The sequence below is a fragment of the Cavia porcellus genome, unplaced genomic scaffold, assembly GCF_034190915.1.
Source record: "Cavia porcellus strain 051 isolate PalLab524CR breed Dunkin Hartley unplaced genomic scaffold, mCavPor4.1 scaffold_1, whole genome shotgun sequence".
In the NCBI taxonomy this organism is placed as follows: Eukaryota; Metazoa; Chordata; class Mammalia; order Rodentia; family Caviidae; genus Cavia; species Cavia porcellus.
The window spans coordinates 32,808,569-32,833,984 of NW_026947484.1; the positions used below are offsets into that span (position 1 = coordinate 32,808,569).

At 42.0% G+C, this 25,416-nt stretch overlaps 1 protein-coding gene across 1 annotated transcript; it reads right to left on the reverse strand.

Moving 5' to 3' along the window:
- Positions 1-10,847: 10,847 nt before the first annotated feature.
- Positions 10,848-12,717, reverse strand: Nkx2-8 (NK2 homeobox 8). The gene is made up of 3 exons (XM_063227682.1): positions 12,618-12,717; positions 12,152-12,377; positions 10,848-11,544 (listed from the first exon to the last, which is right to left on the reverse strand). Exons 2-3 carry the CDS (start codon positions 12,306-12,308, stop codon positions 10,988-10,990), a joined length of 714 nt encoding a protein of 237 aa, XP_063083752.1. The 5' UTR covers positions 12,309-12,377; positions 12,618-12,717; the 3' UTR covers positions 10,848-10,987.
- Between the last annotated feature and the right edge of the window lie 12,699 nt (positions 12,718-25,416).

A 25,416-nucleotide genomic window follows, 5' to 3' on the forward strand; every position in this document is an offset into this window, starting at 1 on the left:
TGGTTCTAAATTTTAAAAAAGGCACAGGTGGTTGTGTGTTATCTACCAGAGAATATAAGAGATTAGGCTGTGGATTTATTTGGGAGTTACTACTGACAAACTTATTTCCTGGTATTTCATTTTAGTCTTATTTTTCCTTGCATTGTTCTTATAACCATATTATAATACAAGTAGAATCCCTAAAATGACAAATAAAAACACAAATGGGAATATAATTGAAACTTGCCATGCTTTTTACTATTTTACAGATGAGTCATGGCAAGAGTTTCCACACGCATAGCCCTCAGATGAAGCAGGTACACATAGTGACCTTTCTCTTTCCGATGAGCACTCTTCCTGCTGTGCTATGATGTCATTCTATCTGCCCATAAAACTGGGTGCTGACAATTCTCCCAGTTAACACCAAGACCCTGTAGCATAGTTGTTGTTCAAAGTAATGGGAAAAGACATGGTATCCATGTTATTCCTGCAGCCTAAAATATATTGTATATGTTAATGCTATGTATGTTATGTTAGTATATGTTGATGCAGACATGCAACACCTATGACAATTTCATTTCAGTATCTTACATAACAGTAAAAAATTATATAACACAATTAGAGATTGTATATACAATATAATCAATTACATTTTTATAGTAACATACATAGCATACATAAGTAGTATATGTAGTATTGTACTCTACAGTATGAAGTAACAGAATGTGCTGGGTTTTTTCCTAGAAACTTAAAGGAATAATTAACGTTGGAGGCATGTACAATGTTTAGTTATAAATTAAACTCTTAGGTACACAAATGTCATAGGCTACAAGTATTATTTTTCAAAATCTCTACTTCATGCACACTGACAGTAATCTTGATCACATGGCTATACTTTAGCCAATTAAATGTGACAAATGATTCATACCCTACTGAATCAGAAATTTAACAGTAGTCTTACGGTCTTCTCGTGTTCCCTTTCCCATCTGCCACAAGACCAAAATGTCTTATATAGGTGACTGATCTTTGTACCTGAGTTCCCGAATGAAAACAAAATGAATAAATGAAAAACAAACCTTTGTAGTTAACCTCCTAATGGATTGGGGGTTGCATCTTTCTTTTAAAACTTGGCGCCAGGTGACCACTCTAATAATGACCACTCTAATAAGGTAAATAAACTGGATGTTATGTTGGATATATGTAAAAGACTTAAGTGTATTCTGGAGAATAGAGAAGTGGCTATATTTGTCCAGTGTCAAATAACAGACACCATCCAAGCATTTGATACTCATGTTAACCGTATTTAATAGGTGGCATTATTTCTAGATGCAAGTCAAAGAACCTCAAGCTTAAAAGCAATTTTACATACTGACTGGAACAGCAAGCATTCATTTTTTCCTTCCAAATCAGTGGTGACGATCCCCAAGTCCACGCTTCCTTCGCTCTGTCACATTGGTCTTTAGAGTGAAGTTCTGAGTTTAGTTGTAGCTTTAAACAAGATGAACCCATCAGAATTTGTTACTTCTCTTTCAATTAATAGGAAATGTTATGTGAACAAAGTAGGAGCTCTAAAACTGAAACTATTTTGAGAAGGCCAACGAGGTGGTTACCTGCAAGAGTCTCACCTAGCAAAACATAGAATCTGTCACCCAGTTCCAGGACTGAGGACATCAGGATAAGGGCTCTCCTTGAGATGATCTGAGGGTTCAGAAATCACTATTGTCATAGCGACACTGTCATCTTTCTGTCACTGAGATGAAATGCTCAAGATAAACATGAAAAGGAGGAGATATTTATTTAAGGTCACAGTTTCAAAGGTTGCTGTCATGGTCACTTGTTTCTGTCACTTTGAGCCTGCGTGTGAGGCGGAAGAGCATGGCAGAGAGCGTGAGGTCCAGCACAGCTGCTTACTGCTTGGTGTCCCGGAAAAAAGGGGAGAGTGAGAGAAAGATGGAGGGAGAAGGAAAGAGGAAGAAGAGGAGGAGAAGAAAGGAGGGGTGAGGAGAGGAAGGGAGAGGAGAGGAAAAGAAAAGAGGGAGGAGTCAGTGTCACAGTAATGCTATTGAATAATCTACTTATCCAGGTAGGCCTCAGTTCCTGAAATTTCTGCCACCTTTCAATAATGCCATTACTCGGAGACATGTAAAATCCAAACAATAGCAAGTATGTAAAGAAATGTAGGCAACAGAGGATATGAAGGAAAGAGCATGCTAAGCATGTGATCTACCACAACCCCATTCCATAAAGAGAAGTTTTGAGGAAAAGCCACAAAAGCATGGGAAAGTGTGGTCTTATTAAAACAGTCACAGGTCGTATTCATAGGATTGAAGCTTCCTGGAAAGCTAACTTGGATTTTTTGATAGATATTTTGGTCTCTGTCTCTTTTATATGCTAGATGAACTATTTTAAAGATCGTATGTTTTCAAGGTGTACCATGTGATGATGCAACCTGTACACTGTGTAATGATTACTGCAATCAAATTAACACACCTATGGTGAACACTACTCTGAAATTGTTTACTTTTAACCTAAAATTTGTGTATTTTGACCAGATTTCCTCATTTTGCTCACCTCCCTGCTCCTGACCACCATTCTACTCAGTGTCTATAAATTTGACATTTTTAGATTCCACATATGAATGAGATATTGTATTTGCTTTATTCTCTCAGGCTTATATCACTTGGCATGTTGTTTGCTAGCTTCATCCATGCTGTTTCAAATAGCAGGTTTTCTTGCTGTCTTCTAACTGAATAGTATTCCTTTTGGTGTATACATGTATATCACATTTTCTTTATTCATTCAACTGTTGATATACAATTAGGTTTACCTCTTCACTATTTGCAAATAATGCTGTAGTCAACATGATATCTGCAGGTATCTTTTCAATATACTGATTTCATTTGCTATGTACATGTGTGTGTAAAATGATTTTCAGACATATATAATTTCTGGATTATATAGTAGTTCTATTTTTAAGTTTTTGAAGAACATCCATATTATTTCATATAATGAGTGTATTAATTTACATTATAACCAACAGTGTGGAATGGCTCCCTTTCCCCACCCCCTGGCTGTTACTGCTTTTTTTTTTTCATAATAGCCACTTTAACAGACATAAGGTGATATTTCATTGTGGTTTTGATTTGAATTTCTCTGATGACTAGTGATTGATCAGTGATGCTAAGAAAGTTTTTCATATTCCTGTTGCCATTGTTTTGAGAACTGTCCATTCCATTTCTTTATCGGTTTGTTGTTGTCATCATCACTGTTGTTGTTGCTATTGTTGTTGTGCGTGTATGTGGTGCTAGGGATCAAACTCACGGTATGTGCATTCTAGGCAAGTGCTGTACCACTGAGCTACACCCCCAGATCTGTTGCTCATTTCATTTTTTTCTTTTTCTTTTTCTTTTGTACTGGGGATTGAACTTATGACCTTGCACTTGCCAGACAGGTGCTTATGCCACTGAGCTAAATCCTTGGCCTTCATTTCATATATTTTTTTCTGTTAAGATATGTGAAATTTTTATACATTTAGAATATTAGTTCCTTACTACTTATATATAGTTTGCAAATATTTTCTCCCATTTTATGACACTTTTTAATTTTGTTAATTGCTTCTTTTGCTGTACAAATGATCTATTGTCATAACTTTTTGCCTCTATCATATTTCTGTGAGAAAAATCAGAAAAGTTGTTTGTCTCCCACTGGTACCAAGGCATCATTATTTGCTAACATGGAGTTCTTGCCCTTATCTGAGCTCAAGTATTCACATACACCCTAGTTTTTCAGCCTTCCTCTGTAGTCTGCAAATAGTTGGCTGAGCCATCATATGGCAACAGTGATGAAAGATTATTAATGTTTAACAAATTGCAATATGTTTTTCAGAAGGATTGAAAGCAACAAAAAACATTCTAAGAGCAGTTTAGAATTAATCATCTGCCTACGTTCTTAGGCTTCACAGACACGGGTGTTGGGTAGTGGATCTTTCAGAGAAGTCCATGATTTATCTATCAGCAGCTGGTGATGCAGAGCCTCCTTGGAAACCTTCTAGTCCAGTTCAGAATTATTCTGCCAAGTAAGAAACAGGCAGCCAGCTGCTTCTATCCATATCCTTTTGTTCTTCCTGCTAGTTTGGTTTTTACCTTGTTAATAGTAGAATCCATTGTTGTGGTTCCCAGTGAGTGACTTGATAGATGGGAAATATCCTAGGCTACAGGGAAGAGGAAACTGAAGAATAAAAGGGAATTGTTCTTTCCAAACCAATATGATCTCTTTGTGGTGATCCTTTGCAATAGCACAAATGAAACCCACACTCTCACTGTACTTTAATAGTTTACCTGTCTGCTATTCATTACACAAGTATTCTAATGAGAAAACAAATGTCATTATGAAAACAACTAGCTTTAAGAACACAGCTTATTTACACATTTCTGTCCTTTCCGTATTATCTTATGAAAAAATGCTGCATTTTTAGAATGAGAAAAGTGAAATAGCTATCCAATATGGCTCTGACAAGTAGGATTACAAGTCAGTTTTCCTCTCTCTTTAAGAAAAAGAACATATTTCCAAGATCTCTTGCATACTCACTGAAATGGGTATTATATGCATTACTGTATAGTTATATAATTAAAATTTAATTGTAGGTGAGGTTTCTCAGCTGTGAGGCACACCCAGAGTATTTGAGAATAGGTTTACTTTTGTCTAAATCAGTGGAAGTTCAGTAAGGACAGAGAGGATTCTTACAGTTTCTCCTGAACAACAAAATGTTGGGTGATTACTTTATTTTTTAGTCCTATCTATTCCCATAAAGCCCCAAATTGATAACATGATTGGCCTTATTTTAACAGTGTTTCACCCACAAATATTAGCAGAAAAAAAAACTATTTGGCCTCTATATTTTGAGTTGAGTTAAATATGCAATGTTTCCAGCAAAGAATTAGGAGCATGTTGAATACTGGGTCAGACTGATAATTAAACCCATCAGTGTGTTGGTAAAAAGAGTTTCCTATAAAAGCAGTTGTTCTCTGCTCATTATTTTAGGTTTCTTTTGTCTTTTCTTGGTATTTTGTATCTCTTATTCTACATTTTGATTTTGTTGTAAAATTTTTTTTGTCATTGCACTGATGTTTATGTGATTGTCAGATCCTTAATGATTATGATTCAGGGTTACCTATAGTTGAGAATTTGTCTCCCAAGAGGTAATTTAAACCTAAACTTATAGCTTCTTTAGGGCTGGAGGAACTACTACTTGACATGCTGTACTTCAGTAAAGCTGGAGGAGAAAAGTGTAACAGGAAGAAGACATCTTGGATGTGAGATTCAAGGGCCTTTTTAAATGGATTGTCTTTACCCTTTTATCCACAATTTAATGTACAAACAACCTCTATTCCCCTTCCTAGTGAATTCTGCCAAAAGTCCTACCCAGTTCCTAGGAAGGGGAGAGGAAAGAAGGGAGGGAAAAAAAAGAAGGAAAGAAGGAGAGAGGATTTGTCATTAGGAGAAAAGAAAAGAAGCAGTACAATTCGGAGCTTTCTGCTGGGGAAAAACACATGAAATCCTGTGGACTCATAAAAGACCACCCAGTCACAATGCAAGAGGAAGCTAAGCATGATCCACGTCTCCTCAGATGTTCTTTCCATCACACCCTACTTACAGAAGTTTGTGAAACCATAGTAGCTTTTGACATAACAGGACTTCAGTGAAGACCTAGAGGTTTTTATTGGCCCATAAGAAAAATTATTGAAGAAAAATGATATTTTGCTTCTAAAGCTATTTATTTAAATTTATATTTTTCAAAGTTTTTTGAAGCAGGGTCTCACTTTGTAATTCAGGCTGGCCTTGAACTTCTTATGAACTTCCTTGAACTTGCTGCCTCTGCCTCTCAGGTACCAGGATAACAGATGTGTGCCACCATGCTCAGCTAATTTTTTTGAGATGGCCTAGTTAGTCTTGAGCTTTGAACCTGAGATGCTCCCTCTTCACCCTCCAGTAGCTCAGACTATAGACATGCAGCACCAGGCTGGCTAATGTGTGCAGGGGTGTGAGGGGTTCCCCACCTCCACGCCAAGGGTTGAACTCATGGCCTCATGTCTGTTAAGCAAGGGCTGTATCACTGAGTTATACTCCCAGTCCTTCCCCCTCTAATTTGTGTGGATGCTACTTTTCTAAATAAACATTAAAACTTCTCTGCTGGACATAGCTGGAAAAAATAAGAATCCCTTGCTTGAAATTTGGGGACAGATAAGGAAAGGAGTTGGAGCAGAACTTGACTGTTGGATAGCCTAAGCAATCCCTCCAAAATTAAATCACCACTCTAGCTCTGCATTAAAGAGAATATTGTTCAATTTTCTGGTGAGTGGTGAGTACATAGGAGAAAGGGGAATGCTGGTGTATCCTTAATTGTTTGTGTGTGTGCATGCACATGGATGGGAGCCAAAGGGGAGTGAACAAGTACAGCATGGAAAGTCTGAACTGCTTAGTAAATCCCTGCCCACAGCATGGTTTAGAAAAATGATGGGTGACCTGGAGGGGTGCATTTTCTCATTCAGATTTTGAATGCTAACTAGTAGAATTACTCACAGAAACTGTCCCACCTTGAGGTGGAGTCAGTACTTTCTCATCAATTAACAATCTGTTTTCTTTGCATTTATGGATAACCTGCCTAGGATGCTTAACTGAAACACTAAGAACAGATAAACAAAGTTAGCAAAATTTACTCAACCATGCCAAGCCTGTAGCCAGCCTGCCTGGGAATCTTATTCATAAATCAAAAGTGTTTTAAAGGCAGTGAAGTATGTAAGAGCAAGGAAAAGGCAAATTAATTGTGTCAACAAGAGAATAATAAACATTTAACACCATTGTTAGCAGGGAAGGTATAGGTTAACCTGGACTCAAATAACTTCCTTTTCACCAGTCAGTAGAACATTAGCTAAGATACTAAAGTGCTACATTCTCAGATAAGAGATGTGCTAAGATGTAAGATCCTCTGAACAATGAGGAAAAGAAAACTGAAGTGAAAATTGCAATCTCTACCTGTAAGAGACTTAAGTGAGATAAAGTGAAAATGTTTACAATGGAAGGAGAGAGAAAAGCTGGACAGGATGATATTTAATAATAAAGATAAAGCTGGAGACCTAGGAATGGAAAAAATAACAGGAAAGGCCTAGGAAAGCCAAAGTCATAAAGCTCCAGTGGGATCTGGGCCCCGGGTGAGGAAAGCTCAGAGGGGCAGATCAGAATCAACAGCGACCCTCCTGAACGCGGAGAAGACAATCGGTGTCAAGATGGCAGCAGCAGATGTTTTGCTGGAAGAAGAATGGTGGAATGATAGTCACAGGAGAACATTGTGACCTGCAGACAAGAGCTGTGTTTCACTGACAGCTGGACAAAAATGCACACAAACAGGCCTAGGGGAAACACTGTGTCCAAACACTGTGTCCAAACAGCTGTGTCCAAAAGCTGGAGCTTTGGTAGAAGGAGGGGGAAGAGGGTGGGGAGGAGCAGGGACAGATGTTAAAGAACAGGTCTTTAGAGGAGGCTCTGTGAGGAAGGTAACTCTGTGAACTCAGAGCAGAAAACATAAAAGAATAATTCCCACTAGTCAAAGGTATAAGATCTGGGGACAGTACTTGGGTTCAAAGTCTATCACTCATTCGCTAGCTGTATGATCCCAGATCAGTTACTGATCACCTCTTTAACCTTCAGTTTCCTCGTTTGTAAAGTGGGGATAGTAGTACTGTCTTATGGAGTTGAATGAGTTAGTATACAAAAAAGACCTTAGAACACTGCCTGGAACAAGCGTTACCAAGTTATGCTGTGTGACCAGCCTCTGAGAGTGGTTCTGAACTGTGCAGAGTGATCTGCATGTTTTCACATTCTTCCAGACTATCCATAATTTGATGGAGGACACACTCTCCCGTGGTAAAAGCCTCCTGGTAAAGATCCTCTCTCCAAAACCGAATCCCTTAGTCCTAAGAGCTGCATATTCAACAGGCCCTCCAAGATCCACTTTATCTACAGCTCTTACAAAAGAAAAGGTTGGGATCTAGACAATGTTTTCTTTTTAACTTCCTACTCAGGTCTGCGTGTGTGTGTGTGTGTGTGTGTGTGTGTGTGTGTGTGTGTGTGTGTGTGTGTAGTGTGGTCAATATTGTGTAAGCTCTGTTTATCTGTTTTTGGTGTTTCAGTTAAGCATGCTGGCAGATTATCTGTAAATGTGAAACACAGTTCCATAGAGAAATATCTGCCATATTTACGGCAGCTCTCCCCCTTAGGGGCAACTTGTAGGGTGGTTAGATTGAGGACAATGGTAACAGTCTTTGAGGTTTGTGTCCACTTTGGGCAAGTCATTTGCCTCCCTCCAACACTGGGTCCCAGTTTCTTATGTATAAAATGGGCGATAGATAGATGGGTAAATAGTAGAATTTCCTTGTGAATAACCTGAAAAATACCTGGAACACAGTAAGTTTCAATGAAAATTTTCTTGTGAATGTGCCTTGTGATGCTGACAATGGGTGAAAGGTCTGAAATACTTTCATCTGGGAAGGGAGAGACCCTGTTTTCACAGCTACTAGTTGAGAGGCCTTGGATTCAGCTTCTATTAGAACCCGGGAGAACTGACCTTTTAGGTCACAAAGAAAACTGACATTTATCTTTTCCAGCTTATTACAGGTTTGAATGGGAGAAAATATGAGTTTGGGTCTCTGAAATGGATTGGTGGGGTGGGTATGTCTTGCACTGTATCTGTGGGTTGTCCTCTCTAAATGAAGGATCTTACTGGCCTAAACAAAAGGAGCAAAGAATATCAGTGAACACAATTCTGGCTCCTCCTCTGTCCCAGGACACAGCTCTCTCTCAGTGAGCATCTTCCCTGAGCTCTAACCACCTTTCTGAGAAGCAACCAGGTGCCTTACTGGTTAGATAACTGGCTCACTCACTATTTGGAGCAATGAAGAATTTAATGGCAGATACACTCTCCCCTAGTAAAAGCCTCCTGGTAAAGATCCTCTCTCCAAACCAGAATCCCTAAGGGCCTCTTATTCAACAGGCCTTCCATCTACATTGTCTATAGTTCTGGCAAAAAAAAAAAAAAAAAAAAAAAAAAGGTGGGGAAGTAGACAATGTTTTCTTTTTAACTCTCTCCTCAAGAATACTCAGGTCTTTGTCAGTAGCAATGGCATTAAACAGACTGAATGTCTTTGACCGCATTCTTGGAGGAAGAGCATGAAAAATCCAAGTACCCAGCCAGCTGACCACAGGCACAAGTCCCAACCCAGGACCTCTTCAAAAAATCCTTTCGTCCTTTTCTTTCCCATCTGCTCTGCCAGGGCTAACTGGGAAGCCCCTGGCAGATCTCAGTATATGTCCTACAATGTTCAGGCTCCCTCCCCGGCAATCATTTATTAGAAAAGGGTTTTATGATACAAATGTGATAATCTCCCATGCACACTGGCACTGTTCTAATTGAAGTTGTAAGCCCATAAAATTCAAGTCTTTTGTCTTCCTGAAGGCCACAAGGTTTAAAAAGATACTATTGTCCAGCCTAACACCCACTATATTGTCAGCAGGGACTGATTAAACAGAGTCCGAATCAAAACAGTGCGGATTTTGTCTAGGTCCTTTTCAGGCCTGACAATGCCCTTTTCAGCTCCCAAGACAAAAGGGGGTTTAAGGATCGAGATTCTTCTAAGATAACCGCATCCATATGGAAGGCAAGGTGGCCGGCAGCTGAGACCCAAACACCCCACTCTCTTCTCCCCCACCCCCACCCGGCAAAATCCCAGGTGATAGCACTGCCTCCTCCCTTTCTCTCGCTTGGACAAGAAATCCAAGGCCCCTAACAGGCACCTCAGAGTACTCATCCGGGTCCGTGTTCCCATCCCTGGACCCAATGCCTGCTCACCTCTGGTGCAACTTCTGTAGCCCGCGCGGCCAGATACTGAATGCCTACACTTGGAGACTCTATGGCTCCATATGTAGAGTTGAAGAAGAGCAGTTGCAAACCCCGAGCCTAGAGTGTCCTAGGAGCCTAGAGAGCCAGGGGAGGGGGGGGGGGACGACAAAAGGAGGCCCACTAGCGGATCCGTCCAATGTGGGATCACCAAAGGGATCAACCCTCGTCAAGCTTCAAGGCACTGCCTTAAGGCAGAGCCCAACTCCAATAGTTCACTGCCACCTTTTAATTTCTTCAGGCTGTTCCCATTCCACCCTGCCCTGGGGAGGTAATGTGTCAAGAGAAGGCGGGAAACCAAAGCAAAGCAGGCGTAACTGCGGGTCCCAAATTGCCCAGGCTCATAGGGCCCCAGAGTACTAAGCTCTCACGTCCGCTCCCACCCAGCCCCGCTAGTTTGCGTTTGGGGAGAAGCCTTTCATGTCTCGTGGCAGCCACCTGGCTGACTTTTGGTGTTTTCAAGGCCTGCAGCTCCAGGAGCCGAGGGGCCCCAGTGTCACGCAGGGGCCAGCTCCCATTCTGGCTGACCATGGTCTCCGAGATCGCTTCAGCTCCCTCCCTTCCACAGCCACTGTCCCATTCTTCTGGATTGCGCTCAGCCTTCATTCCAACCCGGCTGAGCCCTAAGTGGGCACTGGAGGAGGCGGGCACTCAGTCTGGGGAGCACAGCTCTCTCCTACTTCCCTGGCTGGAGCTCAGGGGACCCAAACCTACACATTTCATTCTCGCACAACAAAAAGGAAAAAAATACTATATTTCTTTTAAAATAAGTTGCTTCCTATACAAACTGCTATTTTAAAAATATACAAATAAGGCTCAAGCAATAAAATCTAGCTCTGGTGTTCGCGGTCCAAGGAAAGGGAGGGGGCGATCTTGGCGAAGGTTTCCTGTGAGTGCTTCCGCGACAGCAGGTGAAGGCGGGCCGGGAGCCCGAAGGTGGTGTCTGCGAGGAGGGGTCCGGCCGCGCTGCGCCCCCGAGCTCCAGGTCTTCCACAGCAGCCCCACCGCGGTCGCACAAGCGCACTGCAAAGTTAGGGTAACCGGCACCCCGCGGCAGCCTCACCAGTTCCAGGAGACCAGGGCGGGAGGCGCTAGGTGCTGGTAGGCCGGGAAGATGCCAAGCGCCGAGCCTGGCGCGAAGGCGGCGTAGCCTGGCAGAGGGCAGGCAGCGGCAGGCGGAGCGCTGCCCTTGTCCCGGGCCGCCGCGGGGCCCGACTCGCCGCCGCCGCCGCCGCGAGGCTGCCCGTCGTGCACCAGCAGCGGCACCACCACGCGGCGCAGCAGGCCGGGCGCGGCGCGCAGCTGGGCGGAGGCGCTCAGGTCCGAGGGCTCGGGGGCCGCGGGCGCGCGCGCGCGCTTCAGCTTGTAGCGGTGGTTCTGGAACCAGATCTTGACCTGCGTGGGCGTGAGGCGCAGCAAGCGCGCCAGCTGCTCCCGCTCCGGCGCCGACAGGTACCGCTGCTGCCGGAAGCGCCGCTCCAGCTCCAGCGTCTGCGCCTTGGAGAACAGCACCCGCCGCTTCTTCCTCTTCTCGGCGTCCGAGCCCGGGGACGCCTGAGCGGACGCCGGCTGCGACGACTCCAATAGGCTGGTCTCCAGGCTGCTCTCGTCCGAGGCTAGGAAGAGCAGAGGGCAGGCAGCCGGTGAAACGCCAACCCCTAGGGCGTCGGGGACCCTGTAGGTCCAGCAGAGCGCGCCTACTCGGACGGGGCTTTCAGAGCGAGGCCACTTCCTTCCTAAGGTTCCAAATTTGGCATCCACCTCTCGGAATTCAGTGACCTCGTCCTCAGCCACAGTAGTAACCACCAGGTCTGAGACCTTACTCCACCAAAACCAACCCCAGGGCCTTCTCACACTAGCCGGGCTGGTAGCAGCGCTGGCTGCCCAGTTACTACAAGCTGGGTCACCAACATAGGCCACTTCCCTATGAACTGCCCCACAATTTGCTGGGATATCAAAGCTTTGAATGGGGACACGTACTTAAGTATTCTGAGCCGCGGCAATCCCCAAACGCGGAAACCCAAGTGCCCAGCACTACAGCAGGCGCAGGGAGCTACTCTCAGTGTACTGACCCGGCTTAGGGTTTTGAGGAGGACAGTGCCTCCGTTCCCGGGCTAAAGAAATACAGGTTCTGGGCTGGGATCTCGCCTTTCCCAATCCCTCGAGGCCGAGGACTGGGTCCTGCTCTCCCTGCACTCCCATCGCGGCCCTTCGGTCACTCACAGGGGTAGTGGCCCGACTCCGACTCCAGCCAGGCTGCGCAAGGGTCCGCCCGGGGCGCGCGTGCTGGTGGCTCCCGCCTCGGCCGATGCTGCGCGTCCTGCTCGGGTAAATTCAGGAGGCTGCGCACGGTGAAGCTGAGGCGTCCAGAGGTGGCCATGGCCGAGAGGAGGGAAAAGAGGCGGGGGCAGGGCAGGCTGGGAGCAGGGGGCGGCGGGGGACGCTGCTCCTATGGGATGATGTGAGAGGCGCTCGCCATGAGCCGGCCAGGGGGGATATTAACGCATTTATAGCGCACTCCCTGTTTATATAAACAGGCCTTCCTACCCAGCCCGCTTTGAAAGTCGAGGTCCTAGTCTCCGGGGTGTTAAGTACCTGAATGAGTGCTGGACCAAAGCCTGGGTGAGCCCGGAAGATGCCACCTCCGCCCCCGCCCCGCCCCGTTCTCCGCCCCTCGGCGCCCCGTTACCTCCCAGAGGCTGCAGAAAGCCTAAGAGGCAGCAGCGATTGTCTGATTAGCCTAAAGTGGGGACAGATAATGGGGATTGTTGCCAGTGAATAACATCTTGGGTGGCGAGCGGTGGCCACCACCCTCTCAACCAAGCCTCTGCTTCCTCCTCCTCCAGAGCTGACGTGGGGCCTGGCCCCGCGGGAACGCTGGGAAGGGTGGGGGAGCAGGAGAGTGTTTATGAGCACCCTGGAATGTATTCCCTGTTTGCTCTACACCCCCAGCTTGTTTACTGGAGTGGGGTTTCCAGCAATTATCTAGAAAGTGATTTACAAAGCTGAGTTAAAACTGTGGCGCGCTCCCTTTGGGTTTTGGGTGAGGCCCCTCTAAGGATGGGAAGTCCTAGGTACGAACAGAGAGGCCTGGCCCTGCCAGCATCAGGTCAGTGTTAAAGACCACTGGGAGCCTCCACAGGCACCGGACACCGCCCATGTACCATCTTAGGGATGAAACGGTTAGGAAGAAGTCTGGAGAGCCTCAGACCTGCGCCTGTCTCGCCGAGACAGCGAGAGGGAGGCGGCATATAGCCACGCTACTCAGGTCCAAAGTGCCCAGTCACACCTGGCCTCTGCGAGTCGCGGTACCCCGGCTCAGTGTCCAGACCCATTCCACGAGGCGGGGATGGCAAAGTCTCTTAGAGCAGGCGGCCTAAAAGGGCTGCGAGGCTTCCTTGGCGTCCCCACACGCTCTGGAGACCTCTGTGAGCCTCAGCCCCAACCTGAGCCTCAACCTCAGTCCCGGTGCCTGGGATGCGGCCACAGAGGTCACAGCAGCCGGCGCGTGGTCTGCGTCCCTGCTCCCAGCGCTGCAGATGCCAGCGATGCTGCCTGTCTCTATGGATCAGGAGAATTATTAGTATGGTACCCAGGTGCAGGTAATAGGGCAGACTGGGAGTCTTTTTTTTTTTTTTTTTTGGCCCCATAGCTTTGCTCTATGCTTTGCTCTATTCAGTCTAATGCCCAAGCTATCGCTGTCTCCAAACCCTCTTCTCCTGCCTCTAGGAGTTTGGTACTTGATTGTTGAATTTTAATGATGAGTGCTGCACTTGGGTGATTGCACCTGAAATCCTGGCTCCGTCAAGGCTGAACGCGAACCTGACTTGAGGCGGCAGCCTGGTCCACCTAGCTCAGAACACCCTTCCCGATAGATTCCCTACCAAGCGTGCCTGCGGTGCCCAGGGCTGCTGTGCGCGCTGGGTGGTCGGGCGGAGGCTACCCCAATACAGGCCAACTGCTAGGCTGCGGACAAAGGGGAAATGGAGCTCGACGCCCCGGACCTGTTGGAAGCATTTGTTCCAGTCAAGATTTTGCATTTGTTCAGTCCAGAATAATGCGTGATTGACGCTTGCTCACAATGAGCTTTAGCGCGCTGGGATAAATCGGAGCTTGTCGGGTGTTGTCATGGTTTTCAGTGGGGTTCAATGGGACTGGGAGCGCGATCGACTCTGCTGGCCGTCTTTCCGCGGCCCTGGCAATAGATTTATTAGTTATGTCTTTTAAAATAAGATTAAATTGAAATGACTGCGCTGTTCTTTCTGCACAGGAGAACGGGGCGGGAGCTGGTGGTGGAAAGGGAGCGAAGGAGTCTAGCGGAAGCCTTAGGACGGACACTCAGATTCCAGTCTCAACGTGGTCAAAGAGAAGGCCTGGAAATGGGTTTGCACCCTAGCTCTGCCTCCAGCTACCTCTAGTCACCTCACTACTCTGACCCCTTTTTTCCTCCCTGTCCTAAATGGAATAGATTTGGTAATTTCTAAGAGTCCTGCTAGTTTTAGGACCTCATTTCTTTGAGGTCCCATTTGTTTTTAAAAATCTATCTTCCTTGTGATGTTTAACTCAGGAGTCTTGAAATCCATCTTTCTTGCATTTCTTCATTTCTGGGTCTTAGGGCCCTGACTCCAGCTGGGATGTTCTAGGAAAGGATGTGCTATCTTTTGAATTTGCCAAGGACTCTCCACAGGAGTGGTGTGGGCTGGATAACAGTTTTGGAAAAAGAAGTCAGGAGAAGCAACAGAGGAGTCTTCCCTGGAGTGACTGACCTCTCTTAGCCTTTTAATCTATTTAACATCCTAAGACCACACTGATGTGTAGAAATAAGTAAATGGCACTCTTCAGCTCTTAAGAGCTCTTCAGCATCAAATATTTGCTTTTACTCTTAGTGTTTGGTTCCCAAAGCAGAGAGATGCATCCTCCATCTAGCAATTGTGCCCTGAGGAAGACTTGGCTCTAGGGTTACTTCTGGGTTTTGCATTCCTTGACTTGAGAACAGTGTGCCTGGGCACCAGGGTGCATTTTTGACATCCCAGGGATAATCTTGTATCTCTTGGTTCTAGAAAATGCTGTAACTTCTCTGCTTCATCTTAGTTTACATCCTCCTTAAACAGTTTTGCCATAGTCCAACATTTCTTCTAGTTCTGTTCTGGGGCTTCATCTAAATTGTCCTCCAGATCTAGAGCTTGGGGACTCCAGAGAGTTGTTCCATATAAATCTCTAGAGAAAAGGAGGGAAGGAGAGGTCATGACAAAATCACTAAGGCAAGATTCTCTATCCATTGCCTTTCTACATCCAATAAGTTCAAAGACTTATTTATTCATGGCAACTAGTTTTCAAGAAGAAAAGCAAAGAGGTCTGATTTTAAAACTTGTCTCTTTTTCCTATGTATAAGCAATCAAGATTATGTACATCTCCTTGGAAGTATCCAAAGCCCATTTTTTATTTCCCTTTCACCATTTTAACCAGGGTATTAATAAATAAGGGACTTCTACTTTGAAGTAGGAAAGTATTTTGACATTGGGTCAGTAGAAAAAAATAGTGGAGTTATTCATAAGTTTTTACTTATTGGAAATATATGCATGACTTCCCTGCTGTTCACAGGAATTTCATAGATTCTTAGAATGACAAGTAAATGTCTAACTAGATACTCTCCCAATTTCCAAATGTTGTTTGGTATTTCAGATTCTTGAACTTATTTTGCAACTCAACATAGCTTGTAAATATTGTTACTTAATTAGTTATTTGTTTCCCTATAATTGTGCACAACATATTTCAATTCCAGTAAGAATGTTTAATTTTAAGAGATCTGAATTATGGTGAATATATTTAAGCTGTTGCATAAATCACTCTTTCAGAAATCTTATCCAGAGTTGATAATCTCTGCTGCATGCTTACGAATTTAAGACTAGAAAATTGAGAACTAAAGTACCTTGAAAACTAAAGTACCTTGATTTTTTTGAAAAAAAATTGTGTCTATATCTTGCATGCTGTTTTTATATGCCTCCATTTAGTTACGTGTTTCATGAAATCCTGCAAATCTCTGTGGTATTGAAGAGAGGCAACACTGAAAGTTTGTCTTGATAGATGGAGGGCCCTCAACTGTCTGGATATTTTTCTTTGGCTCATAGCAACTGCTGTCCCCTATTTATTAATACCCTGGTTAAAATAATGAAAGGAAATAAAAAAAATGGGCTTTTGATACTTCCAAGGAGATGTAGATAATCTTGATTGGTTATAGATAGGAAAAAGAGACACATTTCAAAATCAGACCTCTTTGCTTTTCTTCTTGAAAGCTAGTTGCCACAAATAAGTAAACATCTCCATTTTAATGGCTAATAATAATTGCTTGATGGTGGTCTAGGCCTGGCTACAATTTTTTTCTTAGTTGTATTGATAATGTGTACATATAGGACAAGGGACCCGCAATTACTTTCAGTTTGGGAATTTAGTCCATCTTTGAAATGGGCTTTAAATTTTATTATTTCATATCAAATGACAACCTTGAGTTACTTAAAATAGTGACTTATCATTGACATTGTTATTGTTCTTGATCTATATCATGAAACTTTTTCTTTCCTATTATGATCTAGCAACGGGGTACACACTTGTGATACCAACACTTGGTATGCTGAGGCAGGAGGAGCACTGAGAATTCAAATCCAGCCTGGGCTACAAAGTGAGTTTAAGGCCAGCTGGAACCCTTTATCAAACAAACAAACAAAAAAACAAATAAACAAACAGAAACTGGTATGTTATCTAGAAAGGATATATAGGGTAAAATTACTCCCTGCATTAAAACGTGAATATATTGCATTAAACAGCCACAGCCTCCATTTCCCAGAATCAGTGAAGAACTTCCCAAATTTTTAATAAGTTTATTACTTTACTAAGTGTTTCTGATCTTTCTATGCTTTCCATACTGGCATAGTGTGTAAATCTAAACTAAAAGTAGTAACACAACTTGGAGGAATAGGGTATCAAATCTTATTTGCCTAGAACTGAGATTCTTTTTTGCGGGGGGCGTTTTTCATTTTTATTGGTACCGGGGATCGAACTCACGACCGCCTGCTTGCAAGGCAGGTGCTTATGCCGCTGAGCTAAACCCCAGCCCCTGGAATTCTTTTTTTAAGGCACCAATTTATACTCCTTTGCTTGACCGAGATAAAGATAGTTTCTAAAATAGAGAATCCTCACTAATGTCTACATAATAATGGTGTAAGGCTGAGATGCATCTCAGTGGTAGAACTTCAGTGTACATCACACTTAAGATCCATGCAGACACTGAAAAGGCAGCTCGACCCCAGGATGCTACTCATACAGCCAAGTACCTCACACAGCCCTGCTTATAATGTGTGCTTCCAAGCAGCCACAAACACTTCATTTCAAGTCAGTTATTATTTTTTCTTAAATTACACATGCATTATAATGGGATCTCTTAAAAATTATATTGACTTTGTTTTGAGATCAACAGGAAATGTATTATGCTTTATTAACATGAAACATTATTTCCACCTTATTGTACAATAATTGAAACTAAATGGTAAGCCAATAATTCTAAAGAAATATTTGTTAATATTTTACTAAAAGTCTTTTTTTTTTTTTTTTTTTTTTTTTTTTTGGTGGTACTGTGGTTTGCTCCCAGAGCCTCATGCAAGCGAGGCAAGTACTCTAACACTGAGCTACATCCGCAGCCTTGAAGTTAGCCTTTAAAGAACTGGAGAATCAAATATTCACTTCTTAAAATCAGTGATGGTAATAACAGCAATAAAGATATCACTATATTTTACACATCTGAAAATGCTTTTAATGTGCATTCACACTTCATCTGTCATGCTGAATCAGGGCAGATGATCCGGAAGTGGAGCTGAAAGAGAACCTCAAAGACAAATAGTTTGTGATGCTTCTAGAATGGAAAAAATTAATAGAGAAGATAAAGAGGAGCTAAAAAAGAGAAAGCAAGTCTATGTGTTGGAAAGTATTTGGAAAGAAAGTTTAAGAAAAATTAAAAAGGGAGAAGTTTGGACCAGCTTAGAGCTACAGGCAGAATCTGATCTTAGGAACTCAGAGGGAAAAAGCACAAATGGGAACTTTTCTGTGGATGGTGGGTTTTATACTTTTTCTAAAGTCTTAGTATTTCTAAAAACCAGTGACACTAAACCTTCACTTTTAATGGATTCTGAGTCTTATTATTTAGTGTACGCTTAAGTTTTCCTTTGGAAAAATATTTTTTCCGCTTGCAGGGAGAAGCAAACGTGCACAGCAGAAGCACAGAAATGACAACCTGCAGGAATTTCTCCCACCACAAAAGTAAAAGAGCTGTATCTGTTTACTGCAATCCCTGGAAATCCCTCAGCCAGCGAAGGTGGCTGTCTTTGTATTCTTGATTAAATGGGTATTTGCACTGAAGTCGCACACCACACAAAGGAAACAAAACAAAATAAAAATGTCCTTCGTGTTCTGTTTTTCAATCATTTGTGTGAAGGAGGTTCTTGGCCTTTATCACCATCAGTGAAAAGTTCTTCATTGGAAGGAGACATTCCACTCACCCTGCTTCGTGTGCACAGGGAGTTTACCATGGAAACTACCTCTGGAGCTATCAGGCAAATACACAAATGACAAAGCTCAACACTGGGCATTTTAGGGTTAGCTTTATTTCAGTGACAGGGTATGAAGAAGAGTGTTTAAAACTTTTTGAGAAATTTATTATTCTGTTTGTCTTGCCCTGAATTTAAAAACCATTATATTGGACTTATTCAAGTTAAGAAACAACTAAGAAATCTTGATATTACCTAAGGATGCAAAAATATATGTGCAGTATATTTAATGTAATTTATATATACTAACACTATACTTTTTCTAGAAGTTTTTTTGTTTCAAGATAAGAAAATTTCCATTAATATGTGTTGGATAGAACTTTTCATTAAGTACAGAAAAAAAAAAAAAAAAGAAAGCCCCGCAATTTCTACTATTGAACATTTTTTTTTATATTGACAAAGTCCATAGCTGTTATTGGCTTATAGTTACAGTGTTCCATTTTGCTTTGTCACAAATGGGTGAAGAAGTCAGAGTGCTTCACAAAACTTTCATCGTATTTTTGATTCCACCTGCCTGTCCAGCTATCATTTAATTTATAACCAGCTGAGGGGGTATTCCCTTAGGGGTTCCAGCAAGCTTGTTTCCAGCTTCCCTGTGTCCACGGTCCACGCAAACTAACCATAAAGGCCATCTGTGTCTGACTCGTCTGCCTAGGAACACTGTGTTTCTATTTCTCATCTGCGGTGCCAGCGCCTGACATTGAGTCTTTCGCTCATACTCGTTGTATTCCTTGATGGCTGAGGCATTCGAATGTACACACTTTGGATACACAGCCAAAACCCAAAACCCAGTTGTTTTTCCCAATCCCTGGACGTAAGAGTACATTGGATTGTGCGTGACTTTTTAGGCTTGTCTACTTAAAAACAAAATAAAACTTTCTTTTAAAGTAAGAACTATGAAACACCTGCAGTGTGACTGCATATAGAAGCCGAAGGAGACCATACTGTTGATCCTCTTGAACATGTTGCTCAGCAATGCAGTATTGTTAAACAGTACAGGAAAGATATCTTTAAGTATTTTTTAGAGACACTCTATTATATTTTGTTTAACCCAAAAGAGTCTGGTTTTTTGTTTGCTTTTTTCCTCTCTGCTGAAGAGCAGCTTTCTCTTATCTTAGCCCTTTCCAATTTCAGAGTTTGTGATTCCATAAAAATGCATGTGAGTTTCAGAGAGTTAAAAAAAAATAACAGTAGAGTTTTTTGTTTTGTTTTTTGCTTTAGAATTATCTGACAGTTTACTTGGTAATTGGTATTTTCCATGAAGAGTCTTCTTCTGAAAACTATTCTTTTTAAATTCTGTCTTTATCAGCTGAGACTTTTTAAGGTCTATATTAATTACAGCAAAATGCCTGTGTACTGGGAAATCTGTATTGTGCTGCTGTGATAGTTTTAACTAGTGGAATGTAGTAGAGAGTGATTGATTAGAATCAAACATTTATTTTAATAAATTCTCTACATATCTGTGCTTGCTAGGGGTGAGGGAGAGCTTTGTTTCTGTCCGAACTAACAGATTAAAGTGTACAATAAATTTAGAGGATGAAATTAAAAAATACAACAGGTGTGCATAAAGTCATGTACTTTATCTTATATATTATTAGCATAATCTTATGATTAACATTGTGAAAGCTCAGATCAGAGAGCAAGAAGTCATACAATATCATTGGCATGCCCTTCCTGGTAAATTTAGTTTTCTGGTTTTTCTATATATAACAAGAATAAAATATAAATCCACCCAGGTTCCATGAGTCATCATTTTGATAATTTATTTTAGAGAACCACTTATAAAAATATGTGATTATCTTGTCTCATGATCTTATCTCTGCTTTTGTGTTACTGGGAATTTTTGATACTCAAGTACTTGAGAAGTCAGGGTGAGATCCTGACTCTTCTGTCAGCTGATTGATCATAAGAACTAAGGGGCTGCCTGGGAAGGGGTGAGGGTGACTGACCTGCAAGTGTCTCTAACTGCATCCAGGTGGAGTGCAGCGTGAAAGGAGGTGGAAGCCACTGAGTGAAGGGCGGGATGGAAGGAGGAGAGAAAGTGAGAGAAGGAGTGCCTGTCTCAGCTTGTTCAGCACCCATCACCGGCCAGCCTGGGCTTTTACCAGCTAGAAGGTGATAAAGGGAAGGCGAGTGGCAGGAATCAGTTTTATCACCTCTGGGCTCACACCCACCAGAAAGGATATGAGAGAAAGGACTTGGTGGTTTTGTTCGATACCAATTAAGGTAGCTGAAGGCCTGCACATTTTAAAATGTCACATAGTGAACAAAGGCTAATATCTAGGAATCCTGTAGTGATTTTTTAAAAGCATCTCAGGGGCCAGCAGAGTGTGATTTCCATGTATTTAAAGTTGCATTTGTTTCCAAACAGCTTAGTCTCTCACAATGCTAATTGGGTGACACAGAAATCTTTTAGAAGTTGCAGTTTTAAAAAGTTAAATCTCCCTAGCAATGAACATAGATTGAAAATCAGTTAAGAGCCAGTGAGAACAAATGTGTCTTAAATCGAGGCTGAAACAAAGGGAAGGTGGGGGCACATCCCCTAATGTCAATAGGCAGAAAGCTGCACGTGCACAATGGGCTTGGGAGCGACCACCCAAGGTGATTCCAGTCAGTTCTGGAGACAGACACAGAGAGACCTGGAGTCTGGGGCCCAGCCAGCCACCCAGAGGCAAGGTTGTAGAAATGTCTTATTTCTGCCCTATGCTATGTTGTAGCCACAGCCAATTTTCTTCTTCCAAGTACAACCAAAATATCAATAGGCCTGAGTGCTCTGGCTGCTGTGGCCAGCTGTCACATTCCCAGTGTAACCTGAAGGCTGTTAATGAGAATGATTGAGCACTAACTAGACGAGAGAGAGTCAATTGAATTACACAAATATACAACCCTCCTCTACCCCCAACACGGAGCTGCCCACCCACATAGCTTTATTATCACTAGCATGCAGGTCCCTCATGAAACAGAAAGAGAAAATTGTAAACCACAAATGTATAGAGAGCAACTCAGGAGCATCAGGTACTGAGCTGGCACTGAGGCTGATCTAGTCAAGCATAAGGAATAGTCCAGAGTAATCAACCTGATTCTTACTTCCAACATGCCGTACATCTTGGGATCACACAGATGGAATCAGATCCAGTCTAACGTCTGGTTGTCTCAAAAACATCTGAATGACCTCCATCAAGTTTTTAAATGTCATCAAGTCAGTTTCTTAACATATAAAATAGAAATTTATACAGGCATTGTGAGGATTAATGAGGTATTTTGTGTAAAGGGCAGGCACAGTGTTTGTCCACATTTTTTAAATACTCAATTAATTGTGGCAATTTTTGCAATTTTATCAATGAATTGTAAGGAGGCAGGATAAAAGACAGAAGCAAAGTTTCAGCCCCAGAGAGCCAACTGGGAGCTGTCCTTTGGTAAGTTTAAGATCACTGATTTCAGAGCTGTGAAGAGAACTTTATCTAGCTCATCCTTCCTTTCCAGAAGGAGAAACTGAAGCACAGAAAGAGGCTGGGTATCTTGCCCAGCATTTAGAGCCCAAATTGGAGCCCAAATTTCTCTAATCTGCAATTACTTCTTTCTACTTTGCCTGTATTACTAGTTTTGAAGTAGCTTTTCTCCTAACAGAGTGTATAGAAGAGATTTCCTTGAACTCAAGTGACATTACACAAACCCTCCGGGTTCAGATTTTTGGCCTCAGACCTAGGCGCTTCTCTGGTTGTCAAATCTGCTAGCAATGCATAAACTCTCATTTTGCTTAATGAAAGGAGAGAGGCTCCTGAAGCTTGATGTTTTCATTTCTGGGTAGCTCTGTAGCTGCTTCATTTCCCCCACCCCCAAAATCTCTATGCTTCAAGACTTATTCTTTCTAGTACACGAAGACTGAAGTAGCATTTGAATTGCCTCAATTCAGCCAGACCACCTTATGATGAAAGTGCTCTCTTTTTAACACATATGAAACACCACAGAAGAATGGAATCAAGTAAATTCAAAGGCATTTACCTTCTGTCTGGAAAGGACAGAAATAACCAAATTTTGACTACTTCAGAAAACCAAAGAGAAATGCATTAAGATGAAAAAATTTTAAAAATAGGATGCTCTGCCTACTAGGAGAAAAATTAAGGAAAGAGAATGTTGCTTCACACGAAGGCTGTGTCCCTCATATCAGACCGCTGGGTTTCCCTGGAAGACTTTGTGTGAATGTGGTGGAGAAAGCATTTCTACATTCTTCACTTGCACCTGCCCTTTGGGGCCGGGAGAGTCCCATTAGTAAGGAGAAGGGAATCAGCTCCTTCAGGCTGTCCTCAAAACCAAGGCCACACAACCTACCCTATTTTGTTTTCTAAGCTCCTTTTAGCTCTTATCATCCAAAGCATTTTCCTCTTAATTGCTCCCTGAACATTTCAAATGTGCTAATTCTATCTTCCTCATTAGACTGTAAGCCTCTCCAGACTGTATTTCTTCTGAGAGATACTTGTTCATTTTTTTTCAATTGGCATGAATAAATATAAAACAAATGGATTTGGTGTAAAAATATTTTATTAGAAAAAACTGTTTTTCTTCATTGCCATAGTGTACCTAATTAGATAAGATTATAAGTGCAGATTAATTTCCCTCCCAGCTAAATTGATATAAAAGCATTTCCTCTTTGAAGTATTGTGGGATGTCACAGGCAAAGGGGAACACTGAGAGAGGTCACACTGTGAAAGAAATGGTAATCCTTCTAATATCAAAGCACGTTCAATGGGATTTGCTGTTTGTACTCAAAAGTTCTTTCACCTTGCCCTGTGGAAGAAACAATAGATCATAACAGCTGATTTGGAATAGTTACAGTCTAGTGTATAAATATGTAAACATGGGTAAGTATGTATTTAGACAATTTAAAAGTGTGTCTCATTTACCCAATTATAAACAGCTGTCTGAGAGCAATTATGATTTATCATGTAAATGCTTATTTGCATAATTCAAAATATGAATAATATTTGCTTGATAAAGACAGTAAATAAGTGGCAACCCAAACTTTCTCATGCATAGAGTTTTATGCTAAGTTTCTATGGTACAGAAAAAAAGGACATTTTGTATGAAGTGATGCATAATTTTGATAATTCTGTTAGGTCCAAATAATCACTAATTTAAAAAGAAACAAGCAAAAGTTTTCAAGTGAAGGTGGCTGGATGAGAAGTAGTAATAAAATAGATCATTCTATACTGCTAGTTTTATTCTGGAAATTTTCTATAGAAAGATAATGAATTGCCTTTAACTGATTTCACTGACTATAACTGTTTAATGGTGAATTACTTTGTGCTAATTAAATAATGTTCTATGTTCTAAAATTTGAGATACACCAATTTTTCAATAATATATCATTTTAAATGTAGGATTATTGAATAAGCATATTTTCAAGTGTACTAAGGAGCATTTATCCTGTAAAATATAAACATTCTACTTTTATAAAAACAAAGTAATGAGTGGTGAATTTAAAATTTTCCACTCAGGTGTGGCCTAATATATTTGTTTTGTTAGGCTGCCATAACCAACAGTCACAAATTTAGTGTTTTAAAATAACATAAATTGATACTTATGTAGTCTAAAGTGCTTGAACTCTAAAATCAAGCCATCAGCAGGATTATGTACCATCAGGAGATCTAGAGAAGGCTTTTTTTTTTTTTTCTAATTCTGGTAATGTTGTCAGCTGTGGATGTTCCTTAGCATGTAGCTACATCATTACAATCTCTGTCTTCATTGTCACATGATCTCTTCTCTGTATCTATGTGGTCTCTCCTCTTCTTAGGAGAGTCCTAGTCGTTGGATTTAGGGATGATCTTAATCTGTACAATTTCACCTTAACTAATTATACCTGCAAAGACCTGTGTTAGCTTTCTGTTACTGTAACAAAATACCTGAGATAAGTAGATATTATCTTTATACAAAGGAAGTGTTTGGGGCTAGGGAATTGTCTGAGCTCAGAGGTGAGAGTTAAAGGCTTGCACAGTGAACCTCATCTAGCCATGCAATCTTGGCACCTCCCTCAGAATCTGGTAAGGCCCCATCCGGTGTTCCCAATCAGCTGCAGACCTTCAGGTAGGTCCCTCAGGGCCTGGTTAAGACCCACCTAGTGATCTTGAGTGGTCAGGAACCACCTGAGCAATGTGATATGAGCCAAAGGCCTGCAGAGAGAACCCCATCCAGGCATGCAACCTCAGCACCTTGCTTGGAACCTAGTAAGGCCTTGCCTAGTCACCTCAAACAGCTGCAGAATTTTGGGGCACCATGTGGAATGAGTCGAAGGCCTGCATAGCATATTTTATATAACTGTTCAGCCTTGGTATGCCACTCAGAATCTGGTAGAGTTCTGCCCAGTGACCTCAAGCAGCCAGGAAGCTTCACAGAAACATGTGAGATGTGCTAACGGCAAGCCCAAATTACTACCACATTTGAGGAGTCTTTGAGTACATCTAGAGACCTGATAAGGCCTGACTAATGACCTCCACTCAACTGAGAAAACTTTCTGCAGTCCTGAGATATCCTCAACCAAGGAAGCAACTGAGAAATTGCACTCAGCTTCCTCAGAGAATACAGGAAAATGACAAATCAAAAGAGCAAAATGCAATCTCAAACCTTCAGCCCATCCCAAACAAGCCTAGGAGATATGGACATAGAAGACAATGTAAGCCATATACCTGAAACATCTGAAATTACATAAAGTGAAGTAAAGAAACAACTCCATGAAACTGTAAGGAACTCAGATCAAGAATAATCACCCAAGTAAAAGAAGAAATGATAAACATAATAAAAGATGAACATATCTAAAGAAGACATAGTTAAAAAAATTGAAGGGCACTGCAAAAAGATGTAAACCTTGAATGAACAATATAAAAAAGAAACAAAATGCAT